This window comes from Mus musculus, chromosome 13, assembly GCF_000001635.26.
Source record: "Mus musculus strain C57BL/6J chromosome 13, GRCm38.p6 C57BL/6J".
In the NCBI taxonomy this organism is placed as follows: domain Eukaryota; kingdom Metazoa; phylum Chordata; class Mammalia; order Rodentia; family Muridae; genus Mus; species Mus musculus.
Window position 1 is genome coordinate 14,117,678 of NC_000079.6, and position 22,582 is coordinate 14,140,259.

The 22,582-nt window shown below is 38.0% G+C and overlaps 1 protein-coding gene across 9 annotated transcripts in view; it reads left to right on the forward strand.

The window, feature by feature from the left end:
- Positions 1-22,582, forward strand: part of Arid4b (AT rich interactive domain 4B (RBP1-like)) — a 135,995-nt gene that overhangs the window by 54,069 nt on the left and 59,344 nt on the right. For all 9 annotated transcript variants that reach the window (XR_003950495.1, XR_003950496.1, XR_003950497.1 and 6 more), the window contains exons 3-7: positions 2,464-2,574; positions 8,774-8,839; positions 11,498-11,588; positions 14,759-14,838; positions 18,491-18,582. Coding sequence is in view for 6 of the 9 variants with exons in the window: in XM_017315648.1 (XP_017171137.1) it covers positions 2,464-2,574; positions 8,774-8,839; positions 11,498-11,588; positions 14,759-14,838; positions 18,491-18,582 (440 nt within the window). In the remaining 3 variants the exon portion in view is untranslated. The remainder of the gene's footprint in view (positions 1-2,463; positions 2,575-8,773; positions 8,840-11,497; positions 11,589-14,758; positions 14,839-18,490; positions 18,583-22,582) is intronic.

Below are 22,582 nucleotides of genomic sequence, written 5' to 3' on the forward strand. Positions count from 1 at the left end.
AATAATAAAAAATATGTAGAAAGCAGTATTACTAAGTTGTAGCTAATACTAAAACATTAATAACAGTGAAGAAGTGGTTTTTTCACTGTGGCTACATTCTTATTACAGCATAAATATACAGCTTGACTACTAGACACTTACATTGTTAAGGATACTTGCTGCTTAGCATCATGACCTGGGACCAATATGCTAGAAATGATCCTCCGGTCTTCACATGTTGTTATGCAAACTTAGCGTGCATATGCATGCTAAAGTTTGTGTTAATTTTTTTTTTAAATTAAAAGTATACACTTTATTTGTCATAAACATTTTTTTCCCACACTGGGCAAGGTGATGGCATATCCTTGATCCCAGTATTCAGAAGGCAGAGATACCCAATTGGATTTATCTGTGAGTTTGAGGTCTGCTTGGTCTATATAGCTAGTTCCAGGCCAGCCAGGCCTACCTAGTAGGGAAGAGATCCTGTTTCAAAGAACAAAATAACAATACAAAAAATAGTTTAACAGATATATGTAATCTTTGCTTGTCTGGGCTGTGAGATGTTGTTGTTTTATTAGGTATTTATTTTATTTACATTTCCAATGCTATCCCAAAAGTCCCCCATACCCCCCCTCCCACTCCCCCACCCACCCACTCCCACTTCTTGGCTCTGGCGTTCCCCTGTACTGGGGCATATAAAGTTTGCACGACTAGTGGGCCTCTCTTTCCACTGACGGCCGACTAGGCCATCTTCTGATACATATACAGCTAGAGACATGAGTTCTGGGGAGTACTGGTTAGTTCATATTGTTGTTCCACCTATAGGGTTGCAGATCCCTTTAGCTCCTTGGTTACTTTCTCTAGCTCCTCCATTGGGAGCCCTGTGATCCATCCGATAGCTGACTGTGAGCATCCACTTATGTGTTTGCTAGGCCCCGGCATAGCCTCACAAGAGACAGCTATATCAGGGTCCTCTCAGCAAAATCTTGCTAGTGTATACAATGGTGTCAGTGTTTGGAAGCTGATTATGGGGTGGATCCCCGGATATGGCAGTCTCTAGATGGTCCATCCTTTCGTTGTTTTTAAAGCCTACAACACCCAGTATTCCCAGGCAGTCTCCTGTTCAAATAATGACCAGGTCTGATCCTACTTAGCTTCCAAGATTAGACAAGACGGGATGTATTCAGGGTGGTATAGGCCTGACTTTTTTTTTTCAACTTTTTTTTAAATTCAACTTTTGACATTTTGATAAGATGCTGTCATCTACAAATGATGGTGGACTGCTCTCATAGCTCTTCTGAGGCATATGTATGTCTTAATTGTAGCCAGAGGTGAATGCCATGGTAGAAATTGTAGATACAGTTGCAAGCAAATGGTTGTAACGTTGGAATCTCTGTATTCTCTTCAGATAAATTGTTCCTTTTGTTTTAGCTAGAACATTGGAATGAGCCTAGGTGAAGTTTCGGTTCCACAGGTGACCTGAGTGCCTGGTACTTATGGCACTACTTTATACTGCATGCCTTTTATGGTTTCTAGGATATTAAAGATATTAAGAGGAAAAGAAAAGGGTATGAACAAATAGATTGGGACAGACTCACATTTTTGAATATCTGTCTTTATTGTAGGGCTTCTTAGGCCTACTTCTGAATATTAAAAAGAATAGAGGGATTATTCAATAATGGATTTTTTTCAGACTCCTGGTGCCTCTTTTGATGACATCTTAGGCTATAGTACTTCTTATAAAACATTTTGGAAAACGTAGCTTACATAATCTTCCTTTGGCTGTGGAGCTGGTGAAAATAAGATTCAGGGCAGAAATGCAGGCTACTGTAAAAAAACAAACAAAAAAACAAAAAACAAAGCATCCAGATTAGAACCAATAAAGTCAAACCACAAGTGAGCAGTATATTTAAAGCTGAAGAACAGACGACTAACAGAGAACCCACATAAAAGCATTCTGTCAGTAGTTTGAGACAGTGCATAGTGGATTACTTCATGCACCTTTCAGCAGTAGTTGGGAACACGTGTACTTCTTTTATTCTGTGTTAGAGTTTTGTAGATAAAGAACAGAACTGTCCTGAATCTGGATGGCTACGCGGTACAGCCTGTTAGAAAACCTTTGTTCGTGCTTTGAGATTTAAAATCTGCCAGCTAGCAAATCTAGTCGTTGTATGATAACTATATTTTAATAAGTCAATGAATGAATGAATGAATAGGTGGTGAGAGCCTTAAATGGAAGGTTGTATCTGTGAGCGATCTTAGGGGCCATATGTGTTTAATAGGAAAAAAATGTCTTTATTTTCCATATTGTAAATTTACTTGCTCTATGATACATGCTTTATTATTTTTAATTTATAATATTTATAGATGGCTTCATTATTCTAATTTAAATTACTGTAACAAGATTAGGTGTATTATGAAGCCTGATTGTAGGGAAAAAAAATTAAGCAGTTTAAATCATGTTGTATTTCTTTGCATTTTTAGGCCCTTGATGAACCTCCTTATTTGACAGTGGGCACTGATGTGAGTGCCAAATACAGAGGAGCCTTCTGTGAAGCCAAGATCAAGACTGCAAAAAGACTTGTCAAAGTCAAGGTATGGTATTTTTTGAAATTTGATAGTCATTAAATATTTGACACTTAAAGTCTAAAAGAAAATTTAAAATTATCTTGGTGCAAAATGAGTTTTTTTAAAAATAAAGTGATGATTTATTTTTTTATTTTTTTTAATTAGGTATTTTTCTCATTTACATTTCCAAAGCTATCCCAAAAGTTGCCCATACCCTACCCCCCACTCCACTACCCACCCACTCTCACTTCTTGACCCTGGCATTCCCCTGTACTGGGGCACATAAAGTTTGCAAGTCCAATGGGCCTCTCTTTCCAGTGATGGCCGGCTAGGCCATCTTTTGATACATATGCAGCTAGAGTCAAGAGCTCTGGGGTACTGGCTAGTTCATAATGTTGTTCCACCTATAGGGTTGCATATCCCTTTAGCTCCTTGGGTATTTTCTCTAGCTCCTCCATTGGGGGCCCTGTGATCCATCGACTGTGAGCATCCACTTATGTGTTTGCTAGGCCCCGGCGTAGTCTCACTAGAGACAGCTGTATCAGGGTCCTATCAGCAAAATCTTGCTAGTGTATGCAATGGTGTCAGCGTTTGGAGGCTGATTATGGGATGGATCCCAGGATATGGCAATCACTAGATGGTCCATCCTTTTGTCTTAGCTCCAAACTTTGTCTCTGTAACTCCTTCCATGGGTGTTTTGTTCCCAATTCTAAGAAGGGGCAAAGTGTCCACACTTTGGTCTTTGTTCTTCTTCAGTTTCATGTGTTTTGCAAATTGTAACTTATATCTTGGGTATTCTAAGTTTCTGGGCTAATATCCACTTATCAGTGAGTACATATCATTTGAGTTCTTTTGTGATTGGGTTACCTCACTCAGGATAATGCCCTCCAGGTCTAACCATTTGCCTAGGAATTTCATAAATTCATTCTTTTTAATAGCTGAGTAGTACTCCTTTGTGTAAATGTACCACATTTTCTGTATCCATTCCTCTGTTGAGGGGCATCTGGGTTCTTTCCAGCTTCTGGCTATTATAAATAAGGCTGCTATGAACATAGTGGAGCATGTGTCCTTCTTACCAGTTGGGGCATCTTCTGGATATATTCCCAGGAGAGGTATTGCTGGATCCTCCGATACTACCATGTCCAATTTTCTGAGAAACTGCCAGACTGATTTCCAGAGTGCTTATACAAGCTTGCAATCTCACCAACAATGGAGGAGTGTTCCTCTCCCTCCATATCCTCGCCAACATCTGCTGTCACCTAAATTTTTGATCTTAGCCATTCTGACTGCTGTGAGGTGGAATATCAGGGTTGTTTTGATTTGCATTTCCCTGATGATTAAGGATGCTGAACATTTTTTCAGGTGCTTCTCAGCCATTCGGTATTCCTCAGGTGAGAATTCTTTGTTTAGCTCTGAGCCCCATTTTTTAATGGGGTTATTTGATTTTCTGGAATCCACCTTCTTGAGTTCTTTATATATATTGGATATTAGTCCTCTATCTGATTTAGGATAGGTAAAGATCCTTTCCCAATGTGTTGGTGGCCTTTTTGTCTTATTGATGGAGTCTTTTGCCTTACAGAAGCTTTGTAGTTTCATTAGGTCCCATTTGTCAATTCTCGATCTTACAGCACAAGCCATTGCTGTTCTATTCAGGAATTTTTCCACTGTGCCAATATCTTCGGGGCTTTCCCCTACTTTCTCCTCTATAAGTTTCAGTGTCTCTGGTTTTATGTGGAGCTCCTTGATCCACTTAGATTTGACCTTAGTACTAGGAGATATAGGAATGGATCGATTCTCATTCTTCTACATGATAACCACCAGTTGTGCCAGTACCATTTGTTGAAAATGCTGTCTTTTTTCCACTGTAAGGTTTTAACTCCTTTGTCGAAGATCAAGTGACCATAGGTGTGTGGGTTCATTTCTGGGTCTTCAATTTTATTCCATTGGTCTACTTTTCTGTCGCTATATCAGTACCATGCAGTTTTTATCACATTTGCTTTGTAGTAAAGCTTTAGGTCAGGCATGGTGATTCCACCAGAGGTTCTTTTATCCTGAGAAGAGATTTTGCTATCCTAGGTTTTTTGTTATTCCAGATGAATTTGGAGATTGCTCTTTCTAATTTGTTGAAGAATTGAGTTGGAATTTTGATGGGGATTGCATTGAATCTGTAGATTGCTTTCGGCAAGATAGCCATGCAAAATTAATTTTTAAAGTAGTAGCTATAAACCATTCCCAGACTAAACAATATTTGTGATTTAAGAATATTTATATTGGAATAAAATTTGCTTATCACAGCTGATAATTTCAGTGCAGACTTGGTTGGTTCTTTAGCATTTCTGTTTTAGTGTTGTAAAGGATCTTAGAAACCATCTAATTTGATTCTTTAGTTTTATTACATGAAAACAATGGCCAGGCATGGTGGTACATATCTTTAATCCTAGTTCTTAGGAGGTAGATCCCATTCTGATTTCCATATCCTAGCCAGTCAGGGCCACATAAGTTGCCCCCAATAGCAAAACATCAGTTATTGACACTCTCCTGCAACCCTTTCTGTGATCCTGAGATGGAATCTTGGACTTTGGGAATACTAGGCAAATACTCTATCTGCAACAGAACTATATTCCCAGCCTGTCCCTTTGTTTTTCTCCCTTCCTCTATTTTTTGAGAAAAGGTATTGGTATGTAGCACAGGCTGTCTTTCAAACTACAACCTTCTGAATGTTGGAATTGCAAGTTTATACCACCTGACACTTGACCCTCTGCCATTTTCAAAAAAATGTTTCCAAAGTCCTTGAGTTTTGAGTTGGTTAATGGACAAATTTAATTGCTTTCATTTCAAGAAATTAAAATAAGACTGGTGAGGTGCACCTATCGTCCCAGCTATTAACAAGGCAGAGGCCGGAACTGCATTTCAACTTAGGAATTGGAGCCCACATGGGGAACATAGTGATATCCTCTTCAAAAATAAGCGAAAGAGACTATAGATTTGTAGCATAGTGGTAGAGCATCTGTCTGCCATGAGCAAGGCCCTGGGTTTGATAATAGCAACAAAAAATATGAGTAGATGAATGAATGAAAGATCATGTGTGTTTAATAGAAGAACGATGCCTTTATATTTGAAAAATACAGGAAAATAAAAACTGAAGACCAGTGAAACATCTTAGTGTTGTGGGTGCTTACCAACTTGCCAATAATGTACTGAGTGACTGGACTTGGGGGACTCTGTTAGATGGAAGGAGTGTGGAGCTAGGAGGGTGTGCAGTGTAGATGAGCAGATAACCATGCAGCAATTGAGTTGAATAATTAACCAAGTGGAAGAAGTTGACTATTTCCAGTGAAGAGTTCTGTATGTGCTGCCTGGGTGTTATTTCTTTTCTTTTCTTTTCTTTTCTTTTTTTTTTTTTTTAAAGATTTATTTATTATATGTAAGTACACTGTAGCTGTCTTCAGACATTCCAGAAGAGGGAGTCAGATCTCATTATGGATGGTTGTGAGCCACCATGTGGTTGCTGGGATTTGAACTCCAGACCTTCGGAAGAGCAGTCGGGTGCTCTTACCCACTGAGCCATCTTACCAGCCCGTGGGTGTATTTCTTAATCATGTGAAGCTTCTTGGGCTATTTGGGTTTCTGCTCTGGCTAAAATCTAACTATATGATAAGGCCTCTAAATTAACTGGCAACCTGAAGGAAGCCCATCTTGGCCACACCTTCCCTTGTATTTTTACAGGCTGGTGCGTGAAGTTGCTTTGTAATTTGGTTTAGGTAGATGCTTTTACAGTGACATTTCCTCTTCTGGCATTGTATACTTCCATTTTCTGAGCTTAATCCTATTAGTCAACACCATTCTAGGGATGAATAAAGACCTGTGTATCAATTTTATAATTTATTTTCTTAGGGCTACTTAAAAGATCTGATACTGAGTTTGAGAAAACCCCTTTCTTCCTGGTGGAGAAGGAGCTATTCCTTAGCTCAGAGATAGCACTCCTGTGCCAGCAAGAAGTATGTTCTTTGGGCAGGACCAGTGTCCCTCAGGCTTGTGCCTGTGCTTGAAAAGCATAGGCTGGGTTAAATTTCAGTTCACCCTTAGCTGTGTAACAGACGAGCCAGGGCATGGGACAGAGCTTTTGTGTTGTTCTCTTTGCTATACTTCCTATGTTGGCAGCACAGGACATGTTGGACATGTACTAGATATTTGAAACTATTTTTTGAATTTTTTGGAAGCCCCAACGTTTATGACTCAAAGCTAATGATTTTACTAATCTAAAAAATATTTGATAAATAATTAAATGTGCATACAGCAATGGCAGGATAGGTGGCTGAGTAGTTAAGAATGCTTGCCGTTCTTGCAGAGGACCTGAGCATGCGCATGTGCGTGCGCACACACAAACACACATTTACACTCACAGACATATAAAAAATATAAAAAAAAACTTTAAAAATGAATGCATTTAAGCAAAGGTGGCACATGTCTCTAATCCCAGCATTTGGGGGACAGAGGCAGAGGTAGAGGCAAGCAACTCTGGGAGTTCCAGGAAAGTCAGGGCTACATAGAAACACTGTGTCTCAAACAAAGTGAGTACATTTTAAGCAGACTTGGTGATACATTTCTTTACTAGCTTTTGATCTATTGGACACATTTATCCCACACTAAACATACTCTTAAAATCTTGCTTTTGTGTGCCACTAAAATACATGGGATTCTATGGATGTAAAACTTTTCCCTGTAGTTGGTTTGTGAGTCTGTTTCTTGCCGACCACTAGACTCTATTATTAAAGAACATTTTAACTCATCAGTTCTTCCAGAATTATTTTTTATAGAGAACTACATCTGTATTGAATATGGTGTTTGTTGGTGTTTGTTTGTTTTGAGACAGGGTCTCTGTAGTTTTTGCTCTCCTAGTGCTTGGACTGCAGGCTTACTAAGTCTGCACTTACTATGCAGACTTGGACTAAGGCTTGGACTTAGATTGGACTTAGAGAAGTCCTCCTATTATCTGTACCTCCTCAGTGCTAGGATTAAAGGCATGTATTACCATACTTGGCCTGTGATGCTTTTTACCAGCTAATTTTTTTTTTTTTTTTTTTTGGCCTTAGCTTTAATCTCAGCATGTGAGAGGCAGAGGAAAGCAGATCTTTGATTTCAAGACTACCCTGGTCTATATTCTATATGGGGAGTTCCAGGTCAGCCAGGGGTACCTAGTGTTACCCATCTGAAGAACATTTTTAACTTACTATTTTCCTAATTCTCTGATTTCCATAGTACTGCTAGAAAGTAAAGTTCTGAGAAAGACTACCCAGTATTCAAATCTTAGCTCTGTCACGTTCTAGTTCTATGATCCTGGACTATTTATTTAGACTTTCCGTTCATTGGCTTTCTTTTTAACACAAGGGGAATAACGTTTTGGGGGTATGATTCTTTGTCTTTTCTCTATGCTAGGGAATCAAGCGCTTTCCTTAGCAAATATCTACTTCTGAGCTACCGTCCACAACTTTGGATATTAAATTTGATCCTTGAACCTGATAGTGACTGCTGTGGCCATTGGTTATGATGGGGCACACTTGTAATCCAAGCACCAAGGAGTCTGAGGCCAGGCTGAGTTACATAGTGAGACATTGTCTCAAAAAATCCAAAATAAAGAAATAGAAAAAGCCAATTTGTATCCACTGCTTACTTTTAAATTAGGCCTTCACAAAATGATACAAATCTTCATAGACTAACCTGGTTACATCTTTTTTCCCCCCCTCAAACTTTAAGAAGTTGTACATTAAGGTAGTAAGTAGTGGGCTGGAGAGATGACTCAGAGGTTAAGAGCACTGACTGCTCTTCCAGAGGTCCTGAGTTCAAATCCTAGCAACCACATGGTCACTCACAACCATCTGTAATGGGATCTGATGCCTGTGTCTGACGACAGAGGCAGTGTACTCATATAGATAAAATGAATAAAATCATTTTTTTTAAAACGGTAGTAAGTAGTAAAATACACTATGGAATATCCAGCCTTGTAGTTGTAGTGTCTAGCAGTGATTATTTTTATTTTGAAAAGAAACATAATCTGTTTAAACAATTTTCTGTTCATTTGTTTAGTGTTTGGGCTTTTATTTAGACTAGTTGTTCTTTATTTAGTTTGTGATATTTGTACATGCATGAGCTGCTATTGTTTGTTTGTTTTTTTGCTTTGTTTTTGTTTTGTTTTTGGTGTGTAATTAATTGGATTCGTATTTTCTAGGTGACTTTTAGACACGATTCTTCAACAGTGGAAGTTCAGGATGACCACATAAAGGGCCCACTGAAGGTGAGTTGTCATTACCCCTAGTTTTGATTGGAGAATGACACTTAATCTTTTTTCTTTTAATGCACTGGCTGTTCATTTTTAACTCAATACATAGTTTTCTCTAAAAAGACTACTTGGAATATATTTACTATTAAATCATATCTGAAGTGATAGCAAAATCTGTGTTTAAAAATGAAATGAGCATTAAGGAGGTTGACTGTTTGCATTCAGGTGTTTTACTGCAAGAATGGGTTTTCTAGGAATGAGAGGTGTTTATGATGTAAGATGCTCTAAAGAGTAAGCAAATACAAGCAAAATCCAGAGCTCTTGATTTTGGAGCCACCCACTGGCAGATTGAAGCTTTTGAAGGGTAACTTGGAGGTTGATCCCTTTCATTCACTCATGGGATAGGTGTTGCTTTGCCTTCTTGTATGCTGGTAAGCCACTTACAGGGAGTTTGGGAAACCACCCTGTCTGAAAAGGTCCACCTTCTGGGCTTGAGGAATCTTTAGGAAGTACTAAGAACAGTAAAGAAACATTTTGTAGATCTTGGTTCAAAGCATAGCTTACTTGTTACCATGGGCTTCTATACTCTACATTTAAAAAGAAAATATTTATTATTAATTCTTACATTGTAAAAAGTTTTCTATCATTTCCATTTTATAGGCATCATCTTTAATTTTATGTATTCATTTGTCACTTTCAAGGACCAGAGACACATACAGTTAGGACTTCAGCTGCCATTAGTATTTAATGTGTGCTAGTGTTGTCCCAAGTCTTTTTGCATCTAGTATTTTATTTAGTTTTAAGAACAACTCTATAGAAGAGAAAACTGAAGGAAAGAAGTCATTCAACTCTAGTTTCACAAGCATTAATGTCAGTATCAAGGTTCAGCCTGTGGTTGAGAAGGTGTGCTGTTTGGATTTGAGTACATAAGCCTATCCCTGCCTCCTAGGCATAGCACCATTGTTCTTGGCTCTCTGACTTGCCTTGTGCTACAAGCCCACAGGTACCCACCACCAGGAACTGTTCATTGTTTCATAGGGGTAGAAGAATGGCAACTAGACATAAGTAGTCTTTCTCTCCTTAGTCTGGTCTGGCTTCCTTAGTAGTGGTATAGTTGATTTATTTTGTTTCTTTGTTTTTGTTTTTGTTTTTGTTTTTTGTTTTTTCCTTTGTGTTTGATGAGGTCTTATTACTATTTTAAACTTGTATATCCAGTTGTGTCTAGTTTTGGTATAAGATTGGTACATTTTTACCTCTAGATTGGGGGTGGGGGTGATGTCTCTAGGATTTGAGCTACTTCCTGATAGATTTTGTAGCTTTTATTGGCTGGTAGAAGGGGACATCATTTAGTTTCATGCTTCTTTTATAAAAAATGGTGGTAATTTAATCATAATACACTTTGAATAATGAGTTTTCAGGAAAATGTGACTCTTGATTTAAAAAGTGAGTATTGATTCTTCACAGGACTTGTCAGTTTTCCTGAACTCCTTACCGTTGGGTCACTTTATGGAGCTAAGGTCTCTTCTGTGAAGGAATTTTTAAAAATCATCACTATAAGGACTATGGAAGTATAAACAACATTTTCATGATAAGATAGAAAGTACTGTAAATGCCTGTCAGCAGTAGAAAAACTCAGGACTTTTGATTACTACTATCCATCTTTAGCTTCTTTGAAAGAAAGGTGGAAGGATGTGGGAAAGACAGTTATTTTTCAGTCGGTGCTTGTAATGACCCCTGGGAGTTTTTAAGACCCCTTTATAGGCCTATAGAGACAAAACTGCTTTCTTAGAAATGCTTAGATGTATTTTCCTTACATAGTGTATGGACATTTTCACTGACAATAGGTAGAAAAGTATTGTCAGTAAAACTTGAGGCATCTTGAACACAAATCACCCCGGGAGATGTTTCATTCATCACCACTGTAGTCCAACAGCACAAGCATCGGTGGTTTTACCCAGGCCAGCCCCAAGCAGCTGCCTTGCCCTGATTCCAGCAGCCAGCCTGCTGCCCAGCCGCTCCCAAGCTCCTCTCAGTCTCTGCTTGCTAGGCTAACTGAACCAGTCTTTCTTGGAATGCCTGGAGCTGTCATTCAGCTCCCTTTAGCCCCATGAAATGAAAACACTAGAGACTTATAATATACCAGCCAGATTTATAGTGGTAAATCTCCAATCCCAAAATACCCATGCAAAGAGCACAAGATTCAGTGGATATAAATACAAGCTGCACACCTAGATTGGACAGATGTACTCTACATTACTCTATTGAATCTATTTCTAGATTACATCTATGAAATCCCTAGTTACTTATGGCTCCTTTCAGGCCATGTGGTTCTGGTTCATCTTCTTCCTCCATCTTCTTCCATCATATCCCCCCCCCACCCCCCAATCTCTCTTCCTCTTTCCCCTCTCTAAAACCTTCAGCTCTGCCTTTTCCTTTCACTGCCCAATCACAGGCTCTAGCCTTATCTGCCTTATCCGATTTCACCTGACCTCACCTGAGTACACGGTCTACTCCTTGTCAGGGCACCCCTCTTGAGGGAACAGAAAATACAAACAGCAATCTATAACATACCATGTATGCATTTTCAAAAAAGAAAAAGAGTTCAGTGTTACTATTTATTGCTTTTGGCTTATTGTCCTCAAAAGTTTTTCTAATGTTTACATAATATTTTAGGTAGGAGCTATTGTGGAAGTGAAGAATCTTGATGGTGCCTATCAGGAAGCGGTTATCAATAAACTGACAGATGCAAGTTGGTATACTGTGGGTAAGACAACAATTTTTTATTAAAATTTTATTTTTAGTTATACAAAATTTATGTTACAGTAATGCAGATAAAGCTAGATTTCCTGGATTAAATTTTCTTTACTAATACAATAGAATCTGTTACCATTACTGGTTATCTTCCATGTTATAAAAGAAATATTTCTAAGCTGCTTATATGTACATACAATTTGAAATTATTTAGTATAGTGTGTACGTGGAGTCCTAGCTATTTCCACTTCAAAGTGTATCTTACAGAAACTTGTTTCTCCATCTTCATGATTTTTAACTGTAGAGTTCAGTGGTCTTAACTGTCCGTATAACAACTTCTGTAAGTAGTTGGATATAATGTCATTCATTTTCTGTCCTGCCAGTCTTCCTGCCTTTACAGAGGTGAATGACTAGCATGTGGACACCATCCTTATATTTTCCTGTGCACTAAGGAGTAGATAGAGGTTCAAGTTGAAGAGACATGTGCGTGCGTGTGTGTGTGTGTGTGTGTGTGTGTGTGTGTATAGTCCAGACTGGCTTCAGTTCACAAGCCTCTTGTCTCAGTGATGTGGTCCTGTGGATAAAGGCATGCACTATCAAACTTGAATCAGAGTTAAATCCATGGTATCCACATGGTGGAAGAGGGAACCAATTTGTGCAAGTTGTCCTCTGGTTGATGGTATATGTATGCAAGTATATATACACTATGCTGGTTAGTTTCATGTCAACTTGACATAGGCTAGAGTCATTGGAGAAGGTAAGAAGGACACATGCTCTACTATGTTCATAGCAGCCTTACTTATAATAGCCAGAAGCTGGAAAGAACCCAGATGTAACAGAGGAAATGATACAGAAAACGTGGTGCATTTACACAATGGAGTACTACTCAGCTATTAAAAAGAATGCATTTATGAAATTTCTAGGCAAATGGATGGACCTGGAAGGCATCATCCTGAGTGAGGTAACCCAATCACAAAAGAACTCAAATGATATGTACTCACTGATAAGTGGATATTAGTCCAGAAACTTAGAATACCCAAGATATAGGATACAATTTGCGAAGCACATGAGACTCAGGAGGACTGAAGACCAGGGTGTGGATGCTTTGCCCCTCCTTGGAATTGGGAGCGGAACGCCCATGGAGGGAGTTGCAGAGATGAAGTTTGGAGCTGAGAGGAAGGGGTGGACCTTCTAGAGACTGCCATATCTGGGGATCTATCCTGTAATCAGCATCCAAACACTGACACCATTGCATACACTGGCGGGATTTTGCTGAAATGACCCTGATATAGCTGTCTCTTGTGAGACTATGCTGGGGCCTGGCAAACACAGAAGTGGATGCTCACAGTCAGCTATTGGATGGATCACAGGGCCCCCAATGAAGGAGCTAGAGGGGAACTGCAACCCTATGGGTGGAACAACAATATGAACTTACCAGGCGCCCCCCCCCCCGCCCCCTCCTCCCTGAGCTCCTGTCTTTAGCTGCATATGTATCAGAGGCTGGACTGGTAGGCCATCAGTGGAAAGAGAGGCTCATTGGTCTTGCAGACTTTATATGCCTCAGTACAGGGGAAAGCCATGGCCTGGCCGGGAAGTGGGAGTGGGGGGACGGGGGGGGGGGGGGGTTGGGGGGAGGAGGGTGTGGGGGACTTTTGGGACAGCACTGGAGATGTGAATGAAGAAAGTACCTAATTTAAAGAAAAAACAAAAAAAAGAAAAGAAAGCAGGCTGAGCAAGCCAAATGGAGCAAGCCAGTAAGCAGCACCCTACCATGGCCTATGCATCAGCTTCTGCCTCCAGATTCCTACCCTGTTGGAGTTCCTATGCTCTTCCTTCAATGGCAGCTTATGATGTAGAAGTATAAGTCAAATAAACCCCAAGTTAATTTTGGTCATGGCATTTCATCACAGCAACAGTAATCCTGACTAGAGGGGACACGCACACACACACACTAAAAAAAAATTAAAAATCAGATCTGATAACTTTATTAAAAATAGTTATACTCTGTCCAGGATTTCTAAGGAATATGGGGTTTTCTTGAAATTCTTTGTATTATAAAATCTTCAACATGTGAAGATAATTCTTTTTTTTTCTTTTTTTTTTTTCTTCTGAGACAGGATTTCTCTGTGTAGACCTGACTTTTTTGGAACTCACTCTGTAGACCAGGCTGGCCTCGAACTTAGAAATCTAGCTGCCTCTGCCTCCTGAGTGCTGGGATTAAAGGTGTGTGCCACCAATGCCTGGCTGTGAAGATTATTCTTTATCTAAAGTAATTTTTAAATTGTGACGTGATCATCACTGTCAAGTGAGTTATTAACCTCTGTCATTTATAGCAAATATTGCGGTACTTTCAATTAGCAAATTGTAGCTTTGCCACCTCAGGGAACATTGGGCAGTATGTGGAAAAAGCTTTTGATTGTGACATCTGGCAAAGGAGTCTTTCTAGGTTGGAGCTCCTTTTGTGTTATAGGCTCAGCTTGTCACACATCAGCTTATTTGATACATTTTGCATATAGAGAGTGCCCAAATTGAGCAACTTACTATAATGTAGAAGTAGATATTTTGGGGGGTTGGGGACAGATGCTGCATAAATTTGTTAGCTTCTATGGCTGGCTGCCAGCGGGAAGACTTGCTTTTCTTTCCTTTACCATTTTGAGGGTAATTAATTAGCATTTAAATTGTTTCCTCTTGAAATGCCACCTTTTGTTTTGTATTTCCTATTTCAAGGAGTCTTTAATTTGTGTGTGTGTGTGTGTGTGTGTGTGTGAGAGAGAGAGAGAGAGAGAGAGAGAGGCAGAGACAGACAGACAGACAGAGACACACAGAGATACACAGAGAGAATGTATGGCATAACATGTATAGAGGTGAGAGGACAACTTTGCAGGAGTCAATTCTGTGTTCCACTGGGAATTTGGGTCTGCAGGTGTAGCAGCAAGTGCCTTCATCCTCTGAGCCATTTCATCGGCCCAAGAAGGACACTTTTATTTATAAGATGCATTTTGGTAGAAATAGCAAGCTATTGTAATAACTGTAATTAAAGATATTTGCTAGAAAACATGAAGTATGAACCGAATTCCAAATTAATTTTTAAAATTGGGACTATTTGCACTCAGAAAATTAAATGATTTCTGTCATAATCTTAGAAAAAATTTCTCAGTTGCTTCCATTTTTCCTTCTTCACAGTTTTTGATGATGGAGATGAGAAGACACTGAGAAGATCTTCATTATGTCTGAAAGGAGAGAGACATTTTGCTGAAAGTGAAGTAAGTGATGGGATTGAATGAACACGTGTTGTGGGTTTTCTTTTGTTGTTGATTTTGTTTGTTTTAGATAGGGTTTCACAATGTAACCGTGGCTGTGGTTGCCCTGGAACTCATTGTATAGATCAAGCTGGCCTCAAACTCACAGAGAGCTACCTGCCTCTGCCTCCTGAGTACTGGGATTAGAGGTGTGTGTCTCCATGCCTGGCTTGAACAAATTATTATTTTCTTTGGAAGGAGTGAGGTTTTGCTCTTTCAATCCAGTGAGCAAACCTTTTAATCAAAAAATTCTCAGCTATATGTGTTATTATGTGATCTTCGAACTATGTTGAAAACCACGAGTTCAAAACATCAAGTTATGTGTTTAAGGCATTTTAGTACTTTTCCACAAAGAAAATAGGCTTATTCATTTACTTTGATGCTGCCTTTTGTTTTTGTTTTTTGTTTTAAATAAATAGGGATTCTGTGAGTCCCAGGCTGGCCTTGAACTTATGGTCCTCTTGCTTTTGCATCCTGAGTGCTGGGATTATGGTCATGTACCACTATGACTAGCTTTTTGGGGTCATTTCTGTATAACTTTATTGAAGTATTCCCACCAGGTTGATTAAGACATCTTAAGAGTTAATAAATATACTTAAAAAGAAGGCTATAAAGATGACAATCAGGAACTACTTCATAGTGACATTGTAGGTTTTTCCTGACTGCCTTTTCTGAAATCACCATCTTTATCTTTTACTTTGATTTCTCTTTCATACTCCCTGACATTAACATATGCATTTTGTTTGTTTGGGGGGGGGTCTAATATTCCTAGCAGGCACTTTGTGCTCACTGCTTTGTTCATAGTTCTGCTACAGTACCTGGTACAGGAAGGGAGTTGGGCACTTGTTAGTCATATGTCATCAAGTACATGTCATTGAGAGACTTTGCTGAGTGCATTGTCACATTCTCTGTATTATGCATGTTAATGAACTGTTTTTTAACACTCTTAACTAATTAGTAATTGAGACTGATAGACAGAACTAGTCAGATTACTTTGTAGCATAAAAGTCAGCTCTTTACTTGAAAGCTGGACCAAGAAAACTGTGCCAAGGATCTGAATTCCAGAGCTTGAGTCCGAATACAGAGTAACATGACTATGCAAGGTCCAGGTCCTTCTCTCAGAAGTGGTTGATAGACAGTGTCACTGAACTGTCACACATCTGTCCTCTTTGTTTAGAAGAACGTTTGTTACAGGACACTTTAGATCATTTACTTACATAGTAGACCATTTTTTGTTTGAAAATATTTATGCTTCCTTCAGCAATTGAAATTTCATTTTTATTTTAAATTTCTCATAGTTTACCACTCCCTACACTTCTTAGTAGACAGCTTATTTCCAGATTAGGGTTTGTACTGTCTTGTCTTGGTTTCTGTTGAGCCTACTTGATAGAATCTTCTCTTAAGGACACAGGAAATGCTTTTTCCTATATAATATATTTCATGGGCTTTTTGCCCATTATATTACCTTACCCTTTATTTTTTGCGCTTCCCTTGAGTGTTCTTGCTTTGTGGTCTTTTTGTTATTTACGTGCCCTATAAATTTTAAGCTGTTTGGGGATCGCCACATTTCTTTGGTGATTCTTCCTTTTCCCAGCAGTCTTTTCTCTACAAGAGCCTTCAATAAATAATCACTGGATTATATTTGGAGGTGAGGTTTTATTTCTTTCTTTTTTTTGTTCTTTTGAGATGAGATCTCTCTATAAAGCACAGGCTGACCTTGAACTTACTCCTTAGTTGACATTAACCTTGAAATTCTGATCTTCCTCCTTATCTCCTCAGAGTCACCCAAGTGTTAGAATTGTAGGTATCTTGGGTTGGCTTAATTGTAGAGGTTTCTTGTTTTGTTGGCTTTTTGAAGGTGTTCTCTCTGTAGGCTGGACATATATTGAACTTGTAGCCTGAACCTCTTCCTCCCAAGTGCTGGGATTACAGTTTTCCCAGCATACATTCCCGTGTTTTGAAAGGCTAAATCTGACTACTTTGGACCAAGTGACTTGTTGAAATGGTCTTTCTGCATTTATGAGGTTTGTATGTAAATCCATTCCCTTAGAACATATATCCAATTATTGCTAGTAAGTAAATATGGCAGCTTAAAATCCTGATTTTTTCATCTGATGAAGGCTTGGTATAAAGAAGTATCTAATAAATAGTTTTGCTTTTATCATAAGAGTTTAAAACTGATTGGTTCATAAGTCAGGGATAGGGTGAGATAGTATGAACAATAGCTATGTGTTTGTGGTACCTTCAAGGAGGATCATCTTCTCTCTGTCTCTTTCTGCTGCTGTTTCCTTTCATTTATGTTTTGCTTAAGGGAAGTTAGGATAATAGGGTGTGATATAGTCATTAATCCCTGCCTATGTGTCAATGCTGTGCTTAGGACACTGATGAGCTATGTAGACATGGCATTTCTACTTGAGTAGCTCACCCTCTATTAGAGCAAAACCATTAGTTAAACAATCAAAAATATCTTATAATTTTATTATATTAATGCTTGGTAAGGAGAGTATATAGAAGGGAATGTAGCATATATCTGTTATTTGGTTTCTCTTGCAGAGTGCTTAGGATCAAAGCTAGGTCCTTGTGAGTGTTTGGCAAGTGCTTTACTCTGTTCATAGACAACTCTTTTTATAACACTTTAAAATGTAACTTTAAGAAATATCCTTAGATAGTTCTTCTGTCTTGACAATTTTCCCAAGAATTTATCATTTCCCCAGTGTTCACAAAATTACTTCCCATCAGCAAACATTTTATTGGCAGAAAAGGAAAAAGAAAAGTGTTTGTGTGTATGTATGTACACATGCTATTAGGTGAAAAGAAAATAGACACATTTTCAACACTGATCTTTAAAGGGTTAAAGGTAATTAGGTAGTCTTTGAAGTGCTACTTTAGGTTTTTTATACACTTTTCCGGAAATTAAGGCTGAAAAAACACAAGAAAACTTGTGAAAAGTACATTCCCATGAGATGTATAGATGATATCAAGGAAAGAATATTCATTTTCATACTGGCAATTATATTGTGTGCTGCAGATTAAAAAGGAAAACAAATTAAATACTAAAACTCATTTTTAAACATTTTCTTTAAGAAAGATTTATTGTAGAAAACATTTACCAAATGACCATATATCTTCTCTGGATCTCCCTTTGAAGCTGCTAGTGCTTCTCTTGGTGGTTAATTGTGTTTTGCTTACTAATTACAATGTTTTTATGGATTATGGTTTACTATGGACAAGGAAAATTTTGAGCTGTTGTTGACCTCATCCTAAGAATTAACCCTTATAAGTAGGTGTCTTATCTCATGTGTATGTTTGGGTAAGCTTTTGGTTATTTTGTATTTTAGTGATTTTGGGGTGTGTGTGGCCTACTATATAGGTAATGAATCACCTAGACAGGCAGCCAGGGCTTTATTTTTCTTCCTCTCTCCAAATAATGGGCTCATTCATCTTTATTCTAATATCTTTGAAACTAGAGTTTTCTTTCAATAGGAAAGTTGTATTGTAGCCTTCCTTGGATGAAAAAAACTAACTTCAAAATATAAGCATATTACATTGGTTTGGTTTAAAATGAAGAAAGCACTTGCAAAGTAATAACTTGTTGGGTTTGTGTTCTCACCCACAGACACTAGACCAGCTCCCACTCACCAATCCTGAGCATTTTGGCACTCCAGTCATAGGAAAGAAAACAAATAGAGGAAGAAGATCTAACCATATGTAAGTCAATTTTCATAACTGTTAGTGAACCTGAAATCATTTCTCTTTCCAGTACTGTTTTAATAGATCCTTAAATTGTAAACTGAAAAGTGTTACTGAGGTCTCCTGCTGATGTCAGTTCTGATAGCGATGCAGACTCCTCAGCATGGGGCTGCGCTCCATGCCCGCCAGGCCCGCCTCACAGCTGTGGCTTCCTCCAGGGCTCCTTCATAGATCTTGATGCTGCTTTTGGAGCAGAACTAGTCAGTTACCCATCACTGTTCTGAGTCATGAGTTTGTTCATGGTGTTTTCTTTGTTCCTAGTTCCTTTCTCCTGCCATTATCTTGCTCACTCGTAGTTCTCACCTTTATGGGAACTATTTTGTTGTTCTCTGTTGTTTCCTTTGAAACCAGACTTTTTTTTTTTAATGAATCTCCTAAATTCTTTGCATTTATCAAATGTCATAGGTAAAATTTCATCTTTTACTCTTATTATAATGGTGGTTTTTTTCTTAGTACCTATGAGACAAATACCTGAAAGGGTTAAAAACAACTTTTTTGAAGCAATAAGAAGTTGGAGTGGATTAGACAACAGAGTATATTTTTAAATTTATTCTCTTAAGTGTTCTTTTAAAAATGATTTGAATTAAAAATTAATATATCAGAAATAAAAATATATAATCACTAAAGAAAATATTGTTAAACAGGTAAAAATAAATATTTAGTTGGATTAATTAAAAACTTGAAAAAAGTGAATGCTTTCAGTATAAACAGTCAGATATTAAATCTGATTTTTCTGAACCCTCAAAATGTGAGGTGGCTAAATCCACTTATACTATTTAATGGGCTCATTCATCTTTATTATGATTTTTTTATCTGAAATAATAATTTCCTTATTAAAATCAGGGTTCTAGAGAGATGGATTGGCAGTTAAGAATGGTTGCTTCCCTTTCAAAAGGACCAGAATTTAGTCCTAAGCACCCACATTGGGCGATTATTGTAACTCCAGCTCCAGCGGATCTGATGGCTTCTTTTGGCTTGCATGGGCATCGGCTATCACTCCTCTACACATGCAGATAGTTAGCACATACATACATACATACATACATACATACATACATACATACATACATACATAGGTGAGTAAGTAAATAAAATAAATTTTAAGATTAAGGAAATCATTCTGAGACCGGGAGGAGGAGGGTGTGCTTTCCACAGGCTTTTCCTGTTTAACTGGTTTGATTTTCCTTAGCTACAGTGCTTAAGTTACTTTCTAAATTAGTTTTAATGACAAACTTTCATTTGAGGAAGGAAATGAGAAGACTGATTACCTCACTGAAAAGATATTCATTGCTAGCCACTTTCCTATCTTACTGTAATTTGAGTTACGCATTTCTCACTGAATCTTCTAGAAACACGTTTTCTTTAGTTGCCAATTAATATCTCTGCCTTGTTATTTTGATGGTGACTTGATTATTTTAAGGATACTTGCATTGTAACTTTTAAAAAATTCTTCTATGTATAACATTTTAAAATTAAATGTATTTCAGCCACAGAAAAAAATAAACTGTAAATAAATGGTGGGCTCAATATGGTGGTACATGCCTTTAATGCTAGAGGCATGCAGATCTGTGAATTCTAGACCAGCCAGGGCTATATACTAAGGCTGTCTCAGAAAATGTATGGTGGTATTAATAAGAAAACCTTCATTGTAATATTAGGTGTAACTTTGATCTGATTATTTTAAGTTTTGACAGGTCTGTTATATTGCTACAAAGTATTCATTTAAGCAGATGAATTGTAGGATGTTTTGATAGCTTTGAAAATTAATGAGTTAATATTTTATCATTAGTTTTTCTATAGTTCTGAGAGTTTATTTAAGTTGTAATAACTCTAATTGGTGCTAACAGATCAGTGAGTATGAAATGTCAGGTAATCTCATTAGCAGTGATTCCAGTTATCTAGTGTAGTGTGAGCATGGAGCTTGATGGCCTGGTTTTCATCACTTTACCACTAGCTGTATGACTTTGGCAACCTACTCTTTTCATATTTATCTATAAAATTAAGATCATAATATAAACTCTCTTAGAGATTTGAAAACTGAATTTATTTGTATTATAAGTTATGCATATTTATATACACATATAATGCTTATATAGCAAATGCAGGCTAAGTTGTCTTCAAGTCCAAGAGCAGAGGTGTTGTGTATTTGGGTGTTCAGGCTTGATGGTATTTGTATAGATTTTGCTGGTGGAACATTCCTTCTGCAAAGTGTAGAATGCACATACTAAATAGAATCATGTATTACATGAAAACATTGGGATCAAATGTCAGCATACACAGAGATCTCTTGTGTTTTTACCTCTTCATTTAAACATCCAGCTTAAATACTCCCCAGCACAAGGACTGCACTTAGCTGCTTTGTTTACAATTACAATTTAAAAATCACATTCTTAGGGTTGCAGAGCAATGGTTGCTCTCCCAGAGGACGGAGGTTCAAGTCCTATCACTACATGGGAGCTCAGAATTGTCTGTAACTCCAGGATTGACACTTTGACATAGATATACACACAGGCAAAACACCAAAATAAATACATAAATAAATTCAAAATAAGTTTAATATTCTGAAGATTTGATCTATTAAAATGACTAAAAGTTATGATATATTAGAAAGTCTCTAATGTTAAAGAAAAATAGTTCTACATTGAACATGATAATGAAGTGTATGTGGGCACTGCTTCTTAATGATTTGCAATGCTCAATTTCTGTTAAGAATCTCAGCATGCCATGAGAAATGGGCTTTGGATTCCATTGAACATATATATTGTTTGGTGGCTGGAGAGCTAGTTTTGTAGAGGAAGCCTACTTTTGTTTGTTAGCTGGTTTTGCTCACCGCTCACTACAGTGATTGCTTGGTCTCGTTACTGAGGGTTCCGAAGTGTCCTTGCTTGGCATTTTGAGCTTTGAGAGCTCGAAATACCCATCTCGATACCTACATTTCTGAAGGGTTCACTATTCTATTCTTTACTTATTCTCTACAATAGAGTCTTGGGCCTAGACCTTGAGGGCATTCTGTGACCATCATTTTCTTTTGAAATTACCTATTGACAAAGTTTGGAGCTGTGACAAAAGGATGGACCATCTAGAGACTGCCATATCTAGGGATCCACCCCATAATCAGCTTCCAAACGCTGACACCATTGCACACACTAGCAAGATTTTGCTGAAAGGACCCAGATATAGCTGTCTCTTGTGAGACTAGGCTGGGGCCTAGCAAACAGAAGTTGATGGTCACAGTCAGCTATTGGATGGATCACAGGGCCCCCAATGGAGGAGCTAGAGAAAGTACCCAAGGAGCTAAAGGGATCTGCAAACCTATAGGTGGATCAACAATATGAACTAACCAGTACCCCGGAGCTCTTGACTCTAGCTGCATATGTATCAAAAGATGGCCTAGTCGGCCATCACTGCAAAGAGAGGCCCATTGGACACACAAACTTTATATGCCCCAGTACAGGGGAACGCCAGGGCCAAAAAGGGGGAGTGGGTGGGTAGGGGAGTGGGTGGGAGGGTATGGGGGACTTTTGGGATAGCATTGGAAATGTAATTGAGGAAAATACATAATAAAAAAAAAGTTCTCATTATGATTTTAACAATGGCTATTTTAAAAGTATTTTTAATCAGGCATGGTGGTGTGTGCCTGTAATCCTAGCTCTTGAGACGGTGAAGCAGGTAAATTACAAATTTCCAGCCAACCTAGGATGTAAAACAAGAACATGTCACAACCAAATGTTTTCCTAGGTTTCCCAGGACTTAATTGTACCAATACCTTTCTCTTTCAACAGCTACAAATCCACATACTAGCTAATCTGTCTTCATTGTTCCACTTCATTTCTAGCCTGTCATTAGTTAAGTCCTATAATTTTTTTAATGACCAACTTCTACCTTGTTTATTATTTAAAGTAAGTTTTTGATCTTAATGTGTAACTTAACTAAGTTCCACCCTTACTATTTTCCTATA